The following is a 19,502-nucleotide window of genomic DNA, read 5'->3' as shown; positions in this document are numbered from 1 at the left end:
AGCCACAGGTGATTTCTTCAGCTCTTTCTATCCTTAAGTGAATACTTTCCAAGACTATTTAACTCTATGCATTTTGAACTTAAAATACAGATCATGTTAGTGAGAAACAAAAAATCCTATCTCCCAAAAATTACTCTCCTGCCAAATAAGTCAGCAAATTTGTGCTCAGTCCAAACACCAAAAGTAGCAAAACGCCATTGCCTATTTTCCCAGTACTGGCATTTTTATTTCAGTTATTAAAGCAACCAAAAAACCCTCACATCTTTTTGAAAGCAAAAAGGCTAAACTATTATTTTCCCACAATTATTTTAAGTATAGCTTTTGTTTGTTTGTTTTAACCTTAATCATTCATGAAGTTAACAAACTCTTACAACTCTGGTTACGACTTTCTTTAAAGTCCTAGATGCTAACCAAGCAGGAAGGGGAATGCTATTCAAAACCTGCTTAAGGAGACCTTTAACAAACGATTAAGGAGAGAAGGAGTCCATTGCTCTGGCTGCCAGGGGACGGTGCTCACACACACCCTGCTGTGCTCGGAGCTCTCCCGCCCGCCTTGTACCTCAACACTGCCCATCACCAGAAGGCTCAAAATAAGAAAAAAAATTAAGCACCAAGGGGCCTCAGCCGGGAGAGTCACTTTCAAGACGTTATCGCTTCTGAATTCTTGATAAATTCAGAGCGGTTGTAACAGCCTCTACCTGCCCACAGCCCAATGATGGCTTTGAGGGAGCCAGCAACGTAAGAGAAGAGGAGATACCCTTTCGGTGTCCCCTCAAAGCACGCCATCTCCCAGCAAACCCCAGGCTACCTCTGCCCTACGTAGCTTCCCTACCGTGCTAAGCGACCCCATCCGCCCCGCGTTCGTCTCTGCCGAGCTAAGAGCCCCTTCCAGCCCACACCCTCCATGCCCTCAGCGCCGCACCCCGCGCCATCCGCCCGCCCTCAGACGGCCCCGCCCCCGCGCTGCGCACGCGCCGGCCAGACCTCCTGCGGTTGGACAGGGGAGCTGTCCGTCAAGCGGCGGGCGCGGTTGAGCGCCAATGAGCGGCATCCTTGGGGGCGTGGGCGGGGCGCTGGCGGCAGCGCGGACGCGGCGGGGCCGGCGTGGGCCCGGCGCGGTGAGGGACGGGCGGGCTCAGGGGGGCGGTGGGGGACGCTCGGTCGTCATTGACCTTCTGCCTCTGGGGTTTCGGCTTCAGCGCTGCGGGGTGAGCCGCGGAGCTGGTCCGGGACTAGTGGGGAAGTCAACAGGCGTAGGAGACCGTCTGTGCTGCGGGTTGTCGGCCGGCCTGGTCGTTACAGGTTGAAACTGTTCGAAAAGAGGCCGCATTAAGAGACTTGTCTTGAGTGCTGCGCCGTTCCAGGCAAGCAGGGCTGAGATATGTGTGCATGTTTGCTTTAAGAGGAGAAATGCGGAGGAGCTACCGTCGAGGCAAGGAGAGGCGTGGGTGGAGCAGTCACAAGCGCGGCCACCAGCACTGGAGACCCGGCCACAACAACCGCGCCCAAAGGCAAGTACCGGCAGCTTGTGCCTTGGTGGGCTAAGCGATGGCTCCTGTGCCTAATTGAATGTGCAGAATCGAGAACCGAGAGGGTGGCCACCTGAAGATCTAGTAGACGGTACTTCTGGTATATCTGTCATCCCTACTGGGAGTGGAATAGTGCTGATTTCTGGAAGTTTTTTGTGTGTTCACAACTGTACACTGATTTTTTTAAACTGAGATGCAGTTCCATGAGCCAGTCCTTTCAGCTATGCATTATCCATAAACCCTTCATCAATATGCAAAGATAGTTCAGGGAAGAAAAATATAATTACTTAATTCTACCTGCCTGTTTATTCTAAGCTTGAGTGTGGTGTAAAATCTGTCATTGAAGGATCTTCCTGAATGTTTGAAAGCACGGTAAGTATTGTGGTAATGTCACATCTAACAGATGAGGAAAAGAAAACAAGGTCTCAGGAATAATCCCTGCCTTGAAAACTGATCCTTTCAGAAAACATGTTTTATATTTTATAACCTACACTTGCCTATATTTGAGCTGTTTTTATGGTTGCTTTTTCATTCCCCTGTTCTTTCCTTAGTGCCTCTTGCAGGACTAAAAGAGGCTAATGCTTTGCTTTAATATACTAAGCTTTTTTTTTTAAAAAAAAACCTGTTTTTAGGAAAAGAGACACACTTATGAGTTACCACACTAATTGTACTTGTGTAAGAAAACTTGTGTTAGAAATGCAAATGGATACTGTTTCAGTGAGCAGAATTAGAAGAGTTTTCTTACAGAGCTTTGGGTGTGATCTGGGGTGGTTTTCCCTGGTGTACCTGTTGTGTCCTTTAACTGTTTTCAGAGTTGTATAATCAAACCACAGTAGAGTTTATAGAGTTTCTTTGTCGTTTTCTTTTCAATAAATTACGGCTCTTGCAAAACAGCTTCACCTACTGCTTTTAAGATTACATGTAATAAGACCTGTCTTAAAAAGTGAGAATTTTACAGGTGCTTCAGAAAACATCCTAGTGGAAATTTGCTCATGAGTACTGAATATGCTCATGTATATTAGTTCAAGAAGAGGAAAGCTGCAGTTACCCCATGTCATGTTTATTAGAAAAGCAGAGGCTTTTCTTGGAATTTTCATTAAACTTTTGTTTATTTTGCATGTTTTTAAACCTCATCAGTGAAATTCTTGTTGTGGAGAGAATGGCAAAACATTTCTGACCTGACATCAGTGTTTTACCTACACTGTCTCTCGTTTAGTGCTGTGAAGACTTTCATGCTTTCAGGAGTGGGCTGTTTGTTTAATGTACAATCACCCAGTTAATCTTTTGCTAAAAAAAGTTAGAGGCACTTGCAGAATCAACAGCAACCTCTAATGTATTAGCAAGTAATTTAAGGCTGTTATCAGTAATGTTCTTGAAAAATTTTTAAGCTGAATATTTTTTCACTGTTTTATTTTCATAGTTTAATATATGGTGATATGGAGAAAATGCTGTCAGAGCACTGCATAGTGGTACTCCATTGATGTCAGTAACAATCTGTTTTCTAGTCTCTTTATGGGAAAGATGTGTCAAGCAATTGTGAGCCTGTCTTGAAAGCAATGCTGTTTTTTTTAGTCTGGAACAAGAAGAGCCACAGACCCCTGTGAATGCAGGTGCCAGCAGCAATGAGGATCCTTCTCCATCCAGTTCAACGCAGAACTCTGTAGCACCAGGTAAGAGATGGTGTTTATAGGTCAAAAATCAGTTCCTATATGCTGATTGTATGAAAAAAGTAGTAGTAGCTGCACTAATAATCTGGTGTGACAGGAACCATACAAACAGTAAAGTTTGTGGAGAAGAGTAACATCAAGTGATACAAAAAGATGTAGTAAGTAAGGATCTGGAGATCACTTTCAGGCCCACAAGTGCTTCTCATTTTTGAAAACTTGCATGCTTAGTCAAGCTGATATAAACTGAAAAAATGCAATTTTTTTTTTCCCTCCAGAAATGCTACTTTAGGAAGAAAATGAACTACTAAGGAAGCAAATTAAATAAGAGAGTATATAAAAAATTATAGCTTGTGTTCAGTCTTTTGAAAGGCACAACAATCCACCACTTTGTGGGATGTCTCTTGTGTGGTGTCTCTTTATGCCTTCAGTGCACTTTGTAGTCTGTAATAAAGAGACTCTGGCTAAATACTTGTTCATTTACAACAAAAGATGAAGTAGCAGTGCTGTTGAGAAAGATGTCCTGTTTACATTCTGGTTTCCTGACTCATTAAACAATGCTAGCAAAAACTAAGCCAGTGTGAACTTACATTTCTGTACATCAGGAGAGTGCTGGAACAACACTTGAGTTTAAAAAGATGGTTTTCGTATATCACTGTTTTGTGTTGTGAACATGCTAGGAGATGTATCCTGCAAGACATTTATTCCTGTGTAGTTACTGTGTAACTACTAAATGTAGTGTGCTTTTATAAACTTTACTGATTCATTGACTAACTTCTTATTTTCACTGACCTGAAAAGGTCTTGGTCAGTTGTAGCTAATCTGAAACCTAAAAGATGCAGACAAGGAGCTGAATGGTAAGCAGCTGCAAAAAGAGGATACTTAAAATGAAATTTCTGGTAGCAAATAAAGTTTTAAATAAAAACTCTTGAAATGAAATGTTAACAATTGCCTCTGAATAAATTTCTTTGTCTTGAGACAATCTGTCAAAGTATTTTAAATGTCATAGTATTTTACTTGTCTGCCTCTGCATTCACACAGACAGTGAAGCACTAAAATTGAGTGTTTCTCATCCCAATTTATCTTTGGAAGTAGCTAAATGTACTCTTGATTTTATCTAAATCTCTCCTATGTGCTGAAGAAAAAGTGTCTTTTTCTGGGAAGTGAATCACTTTATTTGAGTTTATTTGATACCTCGTTGTCATTTTTTTTGCTGTCCTTCCAAGTCTTTTAACTAAGAATGTCCCCTCGTGATTTATTTATGAAGAAAGACCATTTTTGTTCTGCCACAAAACCTTTCTTTTGTGCTTTTCTGATTGGTCTGAATTTCCTCTTGGTCAGTGGTGACGTGCCTTCTGTAGCTGTGTAAGAGCATTTGAACACTACAAATAACCTCGTTTTTTCTCCTGTAATTTGCTCGTCTGTTCCCACTCTGTGTATCATGCTTGGGATGTGCTGGGAGCTAAAGCTTTGGGTCTCACAACTCTCACATTCACAGGAAGACATGGAATATCAAAGAGCAATAAACAAACTTAGTTATCCATCTGATTTTGCCACTTTTTCTCCCCCGTGTCTCCCCCACTGAAGAACTGCCAGGATTTTATTATGACCCAGAAAAGAACCGCTATTTTCGCCTACTGCCTGGACATAATAACCACAACCCACTCACCAAGGACAGCATTCAGCACAAGGCAATGGAGTGCAAAAGACTGAGACTCTTAGAAGAGGAAGAAAAACAGCATCAGGTATGTTTTGAAAAAGATTGCATTTAGGCTTTATTGTACTCTGGCCCAGGACAGATTGTAAATGAAAGTCTTCAAGTTCAGACAATTCAATTTCTTTTTCTGCTAAGAATGAAGTCCTTGAAGCCTTTTGTTTGGCTCTTCCACAAAGGAATGAAGTCAAGTCATTACAAACAAAAAAATCTATAAAGACAAAGGAACTGTGCTTGGAATTGCAGTTGTCCAACAGTTACACTTGAGTCAGGGGATTGGATGCCAGGTTTCAAGTTCCTGCCTTGAATTGGCAAAGCGGGGTCTTGATTTAAAGTTTTTTGCATTTTTAATAAATTTATTTATGATATTCCTGGACCTTGAAGAAACAATACTAATCATAGTTGGTGGAAAGCTTTTTGTTGAAGAACTTTTTTGGACAGTTAAAAATCAAGAAAAATCTTATGTTTATGTCTGAAAAGCCTGTGTGCTTTTCTGTATAAAGTGTTACAGTGAAATTAATGCTGATGCTGCATGTTTGTAATGTGGGTAAAATATCTAACAAGGATGCTTTTTCATTACTTGAAAAACATGTCTTATAACTTTACAAATAACAGCTCAGCTTAGATGCTATCATTTGGAAGAAGTGAACAGTGTTCTTTTTCTTAAGCAATGAAGTTCTCCAACTAGGTCTTCCGTGTAAAGAACATTTTGACTCTCAAACACTTGTTTTGTCTGACCATTACCAAAAAGATTTCTTACTCCGTAATTCTGCTAAATACTCTAGCCCTTGGTCTCCTCAGAAGGTGTTTGCATTAAATTCTAAAGGGTTGGTAAATCATGGAATGGAGTCACAGAATGACTTGGGTTGCAAAGGACCTTAAAGATCATCTAGTACCAGTGGGGGCAATGGAAATGGAATGGAAAAGCAGTTTAGTACAACAGCAAGACTGCATGTTTAATATCAGTCTCATTGTGATAAAAGATTTTGCCGTATGAGAAGAATTTGAGGTGTTGTCATGAAAACCAGAAGGTGATTTTACACCTCCAGGTGGTACTGCTGATTATGTAGAGTGAAGACAATGGCTGTTGGGGTTTCATATTTTTTCTCCAGGTTCTGTATTTACAGAAGCACTCCACATCTCACAGGAGTATATTCTTGTCTACTTACCGTAGTAGATCAGGGAGATGGTGCTGAAACGTGTTTTATATGTTCTGAAAATTTTAATGTGTGTAGGCTAGAAGAAAAAGTTCCCTAAACATCCCAAACATCAAAGACCCACAGCCGTATTTGAATCTTAAAGAAGTAACTGAGTACAGTTCCATGTTACTCTCTTCCAGAAAACAACAAGGGCTGGACTGAACTCGTCTGTGCTGTTACAGAAAAGGCAGCTGGGTTCGCTCAGCCCCACAAGTTATTGCAGGTACAGTGATTTGATTTGTCTTCTGTTTGCAGTGCCAAGTTCTGCTGTTAGTGCAACTGTTTCTGTCAGGTTTTCTTGCATTTCTTACTGTTTCATTGGGATGAGGAGGAACATATTACTTAAAGTCAGGAAAAAGTGTATATTCTGTAATAATCAGATTACTAAAATTATGAGAATTCAAATGAGGAAGTTGTTTCCCAATTTTACTTCAAAAGAAGTTCATTTTATGTATGTATATTGATAGGCTGTTTTGTCACATTGTACTTTATTAGTATAGCACAGCTTTTTTAGGATAAGTCCTTTCAACAGCCATGACCGTTCCTTTGCGCCCCATCAGAACAGCAGAAGGCAAATTAAGTTCGTGACTTGCTGTTCTAAACTAAAGATGTGCTGGGGTTCAAAACAGTGGGATGAAATTCCATGCATGTGGAAGATGCACATGTTCATAGGTTATACAAGTTAAATTTCAGCATGCTAGTTATTCAGGCATTTTCTCTTCAGTGAGTGAGAAGCATTCTATATCCTGGCCAGAATTCTTTTCATATGCATTAAATTTAGGCTTACCTGAATTCTCCTCTCTTCAACACCCTCACACTCCTACCTGCTTCTGCAGGCTAGTCCATGAACTAAAAGTGAACTGCATGCAGAGGAGGAAGATAGAAATTCACAGTCCAGATTCCTCAGTTGCTGGAACCAACAATTTTAAAATCATTGTGGTATGTATGAGAAATTATAAGTCTTTAAGATAAAGAGAGCCTGTCTTCAGTGAAAATTCAGGCTCTTGTAATCAAATCAGACAGGTCAAATGTAGCTTTTAAAGATATGTTATTCCTTCTCTGTCAGTTCTTAAAATCTATGCTCAGTAACTGTAACAGGTAGGGAGAGGCTGTTCTTTCCTACAAAAGAAAATTATAAAAAGGGTTGGATATGAAAGCATTTTTTGTTTGTTGTTTTTTGTTTTTTTTTAATCTGATCAACATGTTCTTTTGGAAGTAAGTAGGAGTTGAGTGGATCATTATTGTGGGGCTGGGAGGAAGAGTGGAGAGGATCAAGAGGAAGAGGAAAAAAAATAAAAGAGGCGAATTTTGGGAGTGGCAAAGCCTGTGGTTCAGAGAATCTAAGTAAACATCAGTAATCACTTTACATTTCATGATCTTTCATAGACTATATAGGAAGCTCTCCAGGACCAGCTCCTGGCCTTGTAAACAAAGCACTGCATAGATAGCTGAAGCCAGAGGGACTCAGAAACAGTGTAAGTGTATAGAATTGTTAACATTGGAAAGATCATTTATTGTAAGCCAAGGACTGAATCCTTTTCTTATCCCCGTTTTTTCTCTGCATGCATTTAAAAGGAGTTGGCCATTGATTTTAGAGGTGAATGGAAAGCAGATGGTGTTAAAGGGATCAGTATTAATGTGTTGTTTCATTTTAGACTTAATGCAACTCCTCAGGCTGTTTTTCCTGTAAGTTTCCAGTGAGTGTGACTGGTAAGCTTTTATTTTACAGGCAGATGTTGCTTGTGAACGAATATTCACTGTGAACGATGTAGAGCATGGAGGATGTAAATATGGTATCATCAACCTCAGCGGTTTGGGGAAGGAGTCTCTCACTGTGGAGATGTATGACAACCTCTACTTCACAAACCGCAAAGTACTGCTTTCTGTTCCTCCTTCCTTTGGTGGCTGCTTTCTCAGAACACTCTTCTTGGGAGGCTCAGGTGCAAGTGCCATGAGGGCTGGGGAAGGGGCTAGGAGAAGAGAATGGAAGAATCTAGAGATGTGAAACTTGGGTAAATGCAGAACCACAGTAAACCTGAAAGCGCTCAGTACCAGTAATAGTTGTCAGCAATGTTACACTACAACTGGAATGCAGGACTACACAGAAGTACCAGCTTCCAAGGATAGTGATTACTTTAGACTTCGACTGTAGCTAGCAAAACTAGCTAGGAAGTTTTGGAGGAAGTTTGGCTATCAAAACTACCAAGATTTGCATGCTTCTTTCTTAAAAATCATTTTGGGAAACTGTGTTTATCCTTAAAGTTTTCCCTTAAACTGTGTTTATCCTCCTTTAAATATGAGGCGTATTTAAAACAGGTTTTCATGATTTCTTCATGTTCAGGTTCTTTCAGGGATGGTCTCTTGAATAAGATGTACTTGGTGCCTTAGTCTATGTTTGGTCAGACTTCTTAATGCTGTTCTGTTGTTATGAGCATGAAGCTGAAATGCTTGTGCCCCATTACTGAGTTATTTAGTGGGCTGAGGAGCTGTGCCCAGTGCCTAATTTTATGTCATTTTTGCATGGAAATAATCTTTCCTTAATTGAATTACAGATCACAAAAATAGTATGTCTTCTTCTCTCTGAAGGTGAACTCTGTGTGCTGGGCATCACTGACTCATCCAGATTCTCATGTTTTATATCCTTTAAAAAAAAATAATCAGAATTGTCATTCAGGTTTTACAAATCTGCATCATGCTTCACAGGAAAACTAATTTAAGTAATACCTCTTCTGTAGTTCCCCCAGAAGATAAGTTTTCTGGAAAACAGCAGTAGTAAAGAAAATCGAAATATGTTGGAATTTCTGAGGCAGATGTATGGTTCTGTTACAGATAAATGTAGAATTGTTCCCATGTTAATGGTAAATGAAAGACCATGTTTTCTGCCATGGAGAATTCCCACTTCATTAACAGTGTATCTAAATGCTATATTCAAAATGATCTGATGTTTGGAAATTGGCTGAGGCAGAAGAACAGGAGCAGAGAGTAAAGGCAACAGCCTTTTTCTGAAGAGAACCTTTTTGAAAGTGGGATGGTTCATTTGTGTTTAAAACCATCCCTGTACTGGTAGGGGTGAGAGGAGAATGGGAGCAATTCAGTAGCATCACCTGCAACTTTCAGAGCATGTTCTGCAGGTCTGACTTGAAGAGTCAGATAGATACAGTAGAGGAAGCAGTAATGAACAGTGCAGAGCCCAGAAGAGTAGGGGAAAAAACTGAATTCTGACATAGGAGATGGCAGACAACAGGTGTGTTAGAAAGTGCCAAAAGAAATGACACAGAAAAGGATGGAATGGCCTGTGTGAAAAGCCAGGCAACTCTAGACCAGCCTGTCAGGGGCAGGAGCTCACCAGGTGTGCACACAGCTGGGGATGTGTTCAGGATCACTTGGTTTGGTGGGTTTGTGTGTTCCCCTAGTTGAGTTACAGATTTACCCCACTGAACTTGAAATGCAGCTTTTAAGTTCTATTTGTACCTAGTATAGTCTTCATAAAATATTTAAGGGTAATGTAAAATGAATTTTCCTTGCCTCCCATTTTTCCAATTTACCTCCATAAAAAATAGATCTATATTAATGCAGCGTCATCTCAACATGAAAAAGTGAGAATGATCTATATAGGCCATGCTTATTTTTTATTTTTCCTATCACTAGTAAGAGACAACAGTATTGTCTTATCTTTCTCATAGTGAAAATACACAAGCAAGAATTTGAGTTCTTTCTAGCTCATTCCTATGAAAGTGAAGTGTCACAGCTTAGTTGTAAACTGTAAAGCACATCAGAGGTCTCGAGGAAAAGTGTTGTGAGCTGTAGCTGTGTCAGGGCATCTTGCTTTTCCCATTTATAAATATTAGGCAGCCTGTTCTATTCCACAGAACAATCAGTTTTCCTTAACTCACTTCAGCAAGCTGTGTCTCATGGGAATTGCAGAAACACCAGGCTGTGCCAGTCTGCTTCCAGCATCATTGTTCAGCAGCACTAACCCAGGTAGGATGTTTCTGTTGGATTTTTGTCTCCAAGTTTTGGTAGCAATTATATGAAAAGAGCACAAATGAAAGGTTATTTTAGCATTCTTTTTCAGGTGTTGGTGAGACTGTTGTATTCCTGTAAGACTAAAACAGCTTAAAAAGTGAAATGATGATGAAAGAATTTGAGACTTAATTAACAAGCAGTATTCAGAGCCCTAGTTTATTTTTAGCTGCTGCAGTACTTGACTTTGGCAGGAGAACAACTCACTTGTAAAGTAAACACTTGAGATTTTTCACAAGAAGCTTGGCCTGTAATTAATATGCAAAGGCTGCACACAGCAAATACTGACATTTCCTTATAGAATGTCCAGAGTCACTGCAGAATCCCTTCTCATAGCAGCTGCTCAGGAATGCTCAGTGCATAAATCAGAGGTGTAAAGCTGGTAAATATCTCAGCCCAGAGCTCCTTGTACAAGCTCCAGCTCCAGTTGTATGGAAACTTGACTGACAGGGAGAGTACCACGTCCTAAGTCTGGCTGTAGCTGATCTATTCTGTTGAATGTTCTTGGGGGCAGGACTTAATTAATTGGACCTTCTTGATAGATGTTAGAACCATGCTTCTTCAAGTCACAGAGTGCAGTGCTCTAATCTGGCTTCCATTCAAACATGATCAGTTAAATTTATACAGAGGAAATCTGTGATAGATAAGAGGAATGGACTAATTTTAAAAATTTAATGTCTTACTTTATATGCAGCCATTAAATAAATTTGCATAGAGTCAGCATGAACTTGAATGAAGAGTCACTGAGGGTGGATGGCTACTAAGCCAGCACACCCAGTTGCTCTGTGAAAGATTTTAAGCCCTTCACCATAATTAGCTGCTCTAAGTTCCACCAAAGTCTTCTTGTCTAGTATATCCTATTGACTGTTCAGGTATTTCCAGATTTGATTTCCTTCACTCTCCTAAAGAGGTGGTTTATGGGAGCCTTGCTGAGTAGATGCCAGGAGAAAAGTAGAACTTAGCCTGTCTAAAACTATGTTATCCATCCATTCTTGTCCATGTCACCTGTGCTACATGACAGATGTATGTGTGACGTGCCATGAAGGAAGTGAAAACTAAGGATATAGTCTGCTAATTGGCATAAATTCTGTGCAGGGGCTGTATGAGTAAGAGTCAAATCTAGGGTTTTATTACTTAATCATTTTTTTTAATAAGCAGGCATAGTACAGATTAGGCTGTGGCTAATCCATAGTTTATAAAGTAAATGTTTTGTATTTCTAGCCCACTCATCTTTTAAAAATGGCTTACTCAGTGCTATAAGGCAAGTGTTACTTTTCTCTTTCCTGCCATGGTGAGCCCTCTGACTACTGAATAAATTTCACAGTCTCTCAACATCATCTATTAACACAGACTGTAGGAGTCCCACTTACAGTCATGAACTTCAGTTTCTGTTTCCTGTCTCTTGAGTACCAGAAGGACGCTAATTGGGTAACCCTTCCTCTGCTTCAGACTGAAATGTGGCAATCTAAGAACCTTTCTGAGTTACCATCCTGTCCTAACATTTCATGAACACTTCATGTGTTGCTCCTGTGTTCTAGGAGATCGACCTGGAATGCTGTGCAGTTTCAAGATATCCACTGCCTGGTCCTGCGCTTGGTGCCTGAATCCCCAAGCAGACAACTGCTTTAGCACAGGTGATCTATCTGCAAGGCTAGCAACCCCATCTGTCTCAGTAGGAAAGACTTCTTCCATTCATCTCCCAGCTGCTACACAAATTACAGCCAAACTAATATCATCTGTCTTCCCTAGGCCTGACACGACGAGTTCTTGTGACCAATGTAGTGACAGGGCATCGTCAGACATTTGGAACCAGTAGTGATGTGCTGGCACAGCAGTTTGCCACGCAGGTAGGGAGAACCAGACACCATTTTTTCAGAGCACTTCCTCATTGGTGGGCTCTTTATTCTGTTTGGGGCAGGATTCCTCATGCTGTACATAAGGTTGTGATGACAGCTGCTGCTGGGTGGCTGTTCCACAGCAGAGCCGATGGGGTCTGCTGCTCGCACACAATTGAATAGCAACAAAAATGTTATCTGATTTCAAACTGTGGCAACGGGCAATTTTTGTTAAGATTACAGAGGTAAAAAGACAAGGAAGTACAAAGAGCACAGTAATAACATGTAAAATTGTTTTGGTTTTGGCAAATAGCCTCATTCTAGTAACACTCAGTGTATTGCCTCCATCAAGAAGGAGAAAGTCACTACAAAATATTAATGGACTTGTTCACAAAGAATTAGGATGATAAAATATGAGGAATATGAGAATTCCTGTTTGTTTTGCTGTTATGTTAGATTGAGTTCCTGCTTACCTAGGGAAACCTTTACAACTAAAGTAAATAGCTGAGGTGTGAATGGAGCTTAATGAATTTGCTGAAAAATGCTGCAGTGTGTAATTAAAATTCTGCTTCTTAATGCATCTGTTAAAATAATTTGACAACTAGACTGTAGAGCTCAAAAGCATGACAGAGGCTCTGTCTGTGTAACTTGTAAGACCCTGGCAGATGTTACACAGTATGCTCCTTTCCCTGGGATTCTCCCAGACCCCAGTGCTGTACAATGGCTGCCGTTCGGGTGAGATTTTCAGCATTGACGTGCGCCAACGTAACCGCAAGGGGCAGAGCTGGAAAGCAATTCGTCTCTTCCATGGCTCAGCAGTTACATCTGTTCACCTTATGGAGGCTGAACATTATCTGATGGCAGCAGATATGGCTGGAAAGGTATGCTTTTGTTGTGTTTTGGATATTCTGTTCCTTTCAGTATCTGGGAATTTACAGGTACTTATCCCACTCCCAAAGACAGACGTCTACTCTTAGAATGTAGTATGGAACTGGGTGATAGTTCCATTTATGGGTCTTCTTCCAGAGCCCATTATTTGTCACAGAATGGTTTGGGTTGGATGGAAGCTTAAATATCATCTGGTTCCAGCCCCTTGTCATAGGCAGGGACACCTTCTGTTAGACCTTCATCCAACCTGGCCTTGAACATTTCCAGGGATGGGGCATCCACAACTTCTCTGGGCAACTTGTTTTAGTCACTCACCACCTTCACATTAAAGAGCTTCCTAATATTTAATCTGAACAGACCCTTGTCAGTTTAAAGCCATTCCCCCTTTTGTCCTATCACTCCATACCTTTATAAATTGACCCTCTCTGGCTCTCTTGTAGCCTCCTTCAGGAGGAGGCTGCTTTTGCAGGCTGAATTCTCTCAGCCTGTCTCCTCAGGAGAGGTCCTCTAGCCCTCCAGTCATCTTCATGGCCCTCCTCTGGGCATGCTCCAACACATCCATCCAACCTTTGGGTGCTCTCTGCTTTAATATATCCTCTCTCAAACAATTTCTTCAACTTGCAGATAAAACTGTGGGACCTGAGAACAGCAAAGTGTGTGAAACAGTATAAAGGTCACCACAATGAATATGCTCTTCTCCCTTTGCATGTCAATGAGGAGGAAGGACTTCTTATAGCAGGTAGGTTGACTTTTTCCCCCCTCTATTTGTATAGTGTATGATAGTGATTTTCTTAAGCCTGAGGGGTGTTTCTTAGGTACAGCTGTTAGAAGCTGTAAATCTGTAAATTCTTTGAAATTCAGAAAAAAATTTAGCCTTAAACATACTGTAATATACTATGAAGATTATGTTATGGATGCATACCTACTGTAACCAATCCTGTGAGGTGCTCAACAGCTTAATCTGCTGTGTCCTGCAAAACTCCTATTATCCTTTCCACAATATGCCTCAAAAGTAGAGCAAAAAACACTTGATTTCAAAATTCAGGGAAACAACATGTAAACAGGAGACTTGGTAGTAACTTTATATAAAGACTGCATATCTTTAGTTGGTGCTTAAGTGGAGAATGTGGTGATGAACTGAAGAATTGGCATGTGAGCCTGACTCCTTGTAAACTGTTTATACCACTCAGATTCATTTTGAATACTCCCAGTTACACTCAGATTTTTTATTATATTATTATATTTTGGGTGGGGGCAGGAAAAGTAGCAATAGATGAAAAAAAACCTTTATAGTGTAGCCAAGCTTCATAAAGTCACTGTAAAGACAGTGACCTCCTTTCCTTGGATATATCAGTAAGTGGTGGTATAATAAGAATTTTTAATGTGACTGAATTTTTCTCCCTTTTTTTGGCTTAGGAGCTTGATAAAGGGAAAAGCTGATTTACTGTACCTTTAATTACCCAATAGGAAATGTACATTTTTCCCACTCTTGTAGTATTCAATGTAAATTTTTTGTTTTGTAAAGTATGGATAAGCACTTTGCCTCATGTGGGCATAAACATATTCAGAGTGTTCTCTCCATAGACTTTCTGCTTCTGTGGTGATAATCTTGCAGAACCATGTTAAGTCTTTTGTGTAATGTTGGGTTTTGCTTTCCTCCCAGTTGGTCAGGATTGCTACACCCGAATCTGGAGTCTCCAAGATACTCATCTGCTTAGAACCATCCCTTCTCCCCACCCATCATCCAAAGATGCCATTCCTAGTGTGGTGTTTTCTTCAAGACTTGGGGGTAGCCGAGGAGTTCCTGGCTTACTCATGGCTGTCAAACAGGATCTCTACCACTTCTCCTATAACTGACATGTTCTCCTCAGACCTGCTCTACAAAGCTGCCAATCTATATGTGACTTCAGAATCTTTACACCAGTCACCAAGCTGTTCAGTCATTATATGCTGCTGTTGCATCTGCTTTGCTCATCTAATTGTGAACATCCTTCAGGAGTTCAGCAAATCTTGCTGTATACATGCATCTCAGACCTCTTGTAAATAAAAGCTGAACACTGATTAACTGTAGGCAAGATTCAGTCTCTCTGAAATCTAGCTGTAAGCCTGCCAAGCAGGTAACTTTAAGAGCCTCTGTTGTGCTAGCTGAATGTGCTGTTTGGTCACCTAACCTTTAGCAGTGGTCACATCTGTCTCAAGAAGCAGGCTGGCCCAGCAGAGTGAAGCAGCTGATGTTGAGAAGCTGAACACACTGTAAGTGTTCTGGGGCAGTTTGGAGTAGCTTTGGTTGGGGTTCCTGCAACTGCCACTGCTCCACTTTGGAAGCAGTTGGTTGGAAGCAACCATGCTCCATGGTTGGAAACAGTTCAAGGAACAGCTGTTTTCCTTACCCCTGCTGTCAGTCCCTTTTGCTGGGTCATACTAAACTTTGTGCCTTTCAGACAATGGTAGCACCACTGCCCTGCCATGATTCCTGTAGAAAGCAGCAGGCATGGAGCAAAGCCCCTTTTCTGGTCCAGTAGCAAGGCTGAATGCCCTTGTTCATTTATCAGGGTTTCCTAACCAAGTCCACACCCCTGATGTGCAGTTTGGTCAGCGGTGTGGAAGGGTGGGCTTGCTCATGCAGCTGTAGCAGGACAGAAGCCCAGTTGAACAGACCACATCTTTGTGATTTGGAATCACCTGTACAAAGTCAGTACACAGAGGTACAACTGGGCCCTCAGCTGCAAAGCTGTAGTACCAGGTCACAGTAACTGGATACCATATCTGTATTTGAGAACTAATTTCTCTTGTTCTCTCACAACCTTCAGGCCTAAGCAATGTGCTTGCTGTTCCAAGAGACTGTGTTCTCAGGAATTCTTACTCACCAACACATCAGTGTTGTGTGGTGACCTCCTAACCTTTCTTTGTATTTCATTTACCCATAAATCTATACAAAAGACAATAGAGCAGGAAAACTCCTCTTGGGAGCAGTGTCAAAACTTTACAGTGTGATTATATTCTGTCAGAAATAGCTGCTGCAAGGGTAATCAAGATGAATCCCAGCAAATACTCAAAATAGTGTCTTCCCTCTTTGAGTATACATCAAAACCCCCAAATTTTTCTTCTATCCCGTTAACAGCCAACTTGTGTTTTCCCATGGGCAGACTGAGCTGATAATTCCTTATAACCATGGTTTCCCTCATACCTCTGGCTGTAGTGTTCCTCTGCAGAGCCTTCTTTCTCACACAAAACAGAGTGGGTGCTGCTCACAGCATAAGTTCTATGCTGCTCCTTCTTTCCACAGACTGTTTATGAGACCTAAATGGTAAGCCTTGCAGGCTGTTTCCATTCCCTCTACTACCCTTTAAAAACCAAGGGACTTAGTTCCTGGTTGCTTTGCTTTTCAATTTGAGAAAATACTCCACAATTTGTCTTGATTGGTTATGTTAATTTTTGACATTTTCTGTTGCATACACAATGATAAATGCACACAGCAAAACTTTGAAAAACATTTGCATTGTCTTAGTTAATTAAGCATCTGTTCAGCAAACAGAAGTGTAGTTAACCCCATCCCACTGCAAAGTCTTAATATTACATCTGATAATCAATTCAGTTGCAGCATACTATATATTGATCTTCTTGCTAGTAAATGCGTGGTTCAAACATTTTCCTACAAATAGTATGTTTCAAACAGTAACCTACAAAGATCATGAACTCCCTTAAGCAGAATTAATTCCAAAATTTAAATTAGAATTTAGACTCTTTCAGTGCTCTTAACTCCAGTAATTCTGCTTCTGCAAGAACAGGACCACGCAACAATTATGTCCAGTTACCGTGGGAAACACAAACTAAGAATTGTGGTTGAAAGGCATCTTACATAACTGCAGATAGTTTCATCTCTGTGTTCCTTTGAGGGAAAATTCATACAACAAAAGAAAATAATTTCCTTTCTGTTTTTTCCAGGAACCAAGTGCACACACATCCCTTGCAAACCCATTCACCCAACTAGTGCTTTTGCAGCCAACACTTCTAATTAAGCCTGCAAAAGCACTAAAAAAGGAGAGGGCAAGCAGGGCAAGAAGAGAGGCAATTTGGCTTCAGTGACAAACAGCAAGCAGTTTACAGGCAGCAGCTAAAGTATGTTAAATCATCTCTTTCATCACACAGCAACAGTGGGGCCCTGAGGCAGTTTAAAAGGAACTGCAACACTCTTCCTGTCTGCTACAGTATCAAAACATTGCACTTCTTTGCCTCTGTGTCCCAGCAAGGACTGAACTAGTGGGAAACTTCAGAAAGGCCAGCGCTGTGCTCCAAGCCAGGTTGCAGCATCCCTCACCCAGCAGACACCATTTCCTTGGTTCCCTGAAGCATGGCACAGCCTACCCAGCTCTCACTGGCCAAACTGCCAGTGCCTCCCATCAACACCACTCTGTCAGGAGCCACAGCCTCACCCTCCCTCTGTTCCATGTCCCCTGCTGCTATCAGTCATCTCTCAACCCTGATCAATAAAGCTCTTTACACATAAACCCCTTTAGGACCTGAAGACAGGTAGAAAAACTTCAATTTTAACTTGAAATTTCTAAAGCAAGGAGGAAATTTGCTTCTGGGTCTTTTGTGGTGATGTTGGTCACATCTTTCTGTTGGTCCCAACTTACTGCAGTATGTGCATGCACGGTCATTTCTCCTCTATTATCCTGATGAATATCGAAACTAAGAGGTTAAAAAAATTATATTTACAGTCACCAATCCACACTAGCATTTTTGCATTTTTAAGTTTAAGGGGGACCTATTCTAGCAGGACTAGAAAACAATGCATTTGTTATGAGAAAGGGAGCATTCAAACCCAACTATGTGCATAGTCTCAAGGTATCCCCTTACTGAAGCTGCTTTCAGAAAAGTTACAATCTAGCAGTGGAGAATTCAGCTTTGGTCCCCAAACCTTCAGTCACTAGTGGCTGCTTGCAAACACTGTATGTCCTACAAATACTGTGAGCTGAATCCAGCAGTCAACACTGACCCAAAGTACTTTCTAGACAGGGGTTTTGGGGTGAGGGCCTGGGGGCTGAGAGATGCATGACCCAACTGTTAAAAGCACTTTACAAATCAGTGTAATACTTCAAAAATGGAAGCCAAGGCACAGAATTGATAAACCTATAAAAAATATAATCAAGATCACCTGCCTTTTCTTGTTGAAACAACTTCATTCCTATCTGTTGGTATCATGGTATCTGTGAAGCACTTTGATGCCATCCTGACAAGTCATCATCTGCATTATCATCATCAGACATAGGCACCTGCTTCTCTCCAGTGCTGCTGAAAAATTGCCTTTTAAGCAGAAACAGAAATATTTAACCAGCTCTTCAGAACATTAGAAATCAGTATGTTTCAAAATCTCTGGCATTCTTGAAATTAGAACTATTAGAACTTCTGTAATGCCACAATTAAAAATCTCCTACATAAGGACTTCCACATATATATATATATATATCACTGGTATATTTTTTTTTGCTTGAGTTACATCCAACAAAAAGAAAGTTAAAAACCTGAATGCATTTTAATTTTGGCTTCAGATAACTAACTAGCTGCCATTCTACTTTAGCTTTGTCACATCATACTGTTGATTTTGAAAGTCCTCATAGCAAATTTTTATTTATTTTGGCATAGGCATGATTTCATTTTTGATGTACCTGCACTACAAACAAATACATTTTATGACATAATATATGTACTGTTACTGACAGAATATATATGTCAACATTTCTTTGCCACGAAAGAGTGCCCAACTAAAGTACAGGAGGGGATGAAACCTGGATGACAGAAAGCAGACAGTTCTACCACTAGTCCAAATCACTCTCTGTTCTCAAATTACTGGCAGGCAGACATATTTGTTGGTGCCAAATTACATTACAGCCATCAGCAATAATTAAATGCAAAGGCAATGCTACAATACATGGCATTACAGTGACTGACAATGGCAGTTGACAAATGAAACATGAAAATGATGAGAGGCTGCCAAAATTTAATTATATTAATATTTAAATGCAATTGGGCTGGTTATGCTGAAAGCAAAAATATGGACCACAAAGTCTGTAGAACCAGGTGGGGAAGCCAGAGTCCTGCAATGTTAAAGCCCAAGCTTCCAAACCAAAAGGGGCATTTGTAAATGTCTCAGCACAGTCATAGCAGACACCTGGCATAAATGCAAGGCAGAACTAACTTAAGGATGGTGCTTATTTCCACAAATGAACTCTTGTTAACATCAAAAGCTAGCAAGGGTTGTCTTGTCTTCCAGAACACTACCAAAGGTCTTATTCCCAAGGGAAACGGACAGGAATGTATAGGATACCTTGGCCAGTTTGAGCCTGTGCAACTTCACCTGCAAGGCACTGGGCAGAAGGAATGAACAGGAAAACCAGTGCAGGCAGTGGAAGTGGGGGAGGGAAGGGAATGAAGGACAAAGCAGTTTTCTTGTGCAAGTAACTCCAGCTTAGAGCCTGTTCCTGCCCTGACAAGAGCTACATGTTGTAGCCGTGCTGTTCTGCCATCTGTCCCCTGGCTGCAAGTCCCAGGTGCAACATGCACCTGTGTCACATTTAAGCCAAGAATGGCCTACAGGGAGTCTGAGTTAAAGTGTTGACATCTATATGAAGCTTACATATATCTGCTTC

The 19,502-nt window shown here is 40.9% G+C and overlaps 1 protein-coding gene across 2 annotated transcripts; it reads left to right on the top strand.

Annotated features, from left to right (window-relative positions):
* Positions 1-1,171: 1,171 nt before the first annotated feature.
* DCAF4 (DDB1 and CUL4 associated factor 4) lies at positions 1,172-14,927 on the top strand. 2 transcript variants are annotated; one of them, XM_063159176.1, is made up of 13 exons: positions 1,172-1,511; positions 3,102-3,199; positions 4,781-4,938; positions 6,247-6,329; positions 6,943-7,045; positions 7,836-7,979; positions 8,693-8,742; positions 10,008-10,087; positions 11,668-11,763; positions 11,879-11,976; positions 12,669-12,845; positions 13,477-13,591; positions 14,516-14,927. In XM_063159176.1, the coding sequence occupies exons 1-13, from the start codon at positions 1,390-1,392 to the stop codon at positions 14,707-14,709; spliced, it is 1,518 nt and encodes a 505-aa protein (XP_063015246.1). In that variant the 5' UTR covers positions 1,172-1,389; the 3' UTR covers positions 14,710-14,927. The 2 variants fall into 2 exon arrangements, with proteins under 2 accessions (XP_063015246.1, XP_063015247.1); XM_063159177.1 differs by lacking the exons at positions 1,172-1,511; positions 3,102-3,199; positions 4,781-4,938; positions 6,247-6,329; positions 6,943-7,045 and adding an exon at positions 7,501-7,581.
* Positions 14,928-19,502: the final 4,575 nt, after the last annotated feature.

This window comes from Melospiza melodia, chromosome 6 (assembly GCF_035770615.1).
Source record: "Melospiza melodia melodia isolate bMelMel2 chromosome 6, bMelMel2.pri, whole genome shotgun sequence".
NCBI classification, from domain to species: Eukaryota; Metazoa; Chordata; class Aves; order Passeriformes; family Passerellidae; genus Melospiza; species Melospiza melodia.
The sequence above is the reverse complement of the archived record's forward strand: the minus strand, read 5'-3'. Positions and strand labels throughout refer to the sequence as shown.

Bases quoted from the DNA above. Each gene is read 5' to 3' on its own strand.
- DCAF4 (XM_063159176.1), top strand. From the start codon at position 1,390: ATGTTTGCTTTAAGAGGAGAAATGCGGAGGAGCTACCGTCGAGGCAAG. The intron at 4,939-6,246 runs GTATGTTTTGAA...ACTCTCTTCCAG, and splicing joins AGGAAGAAAAACAGCATCAG to AAAACAACAAGGGCTGGACT. The intron at 12,846-13,476 runs GTATGCTTTTGT...TTCAACTTGCAG, and splicing joins CAGCAGATATGGCTGGAAAG to ATAAAACTGTGGGACCTGAG.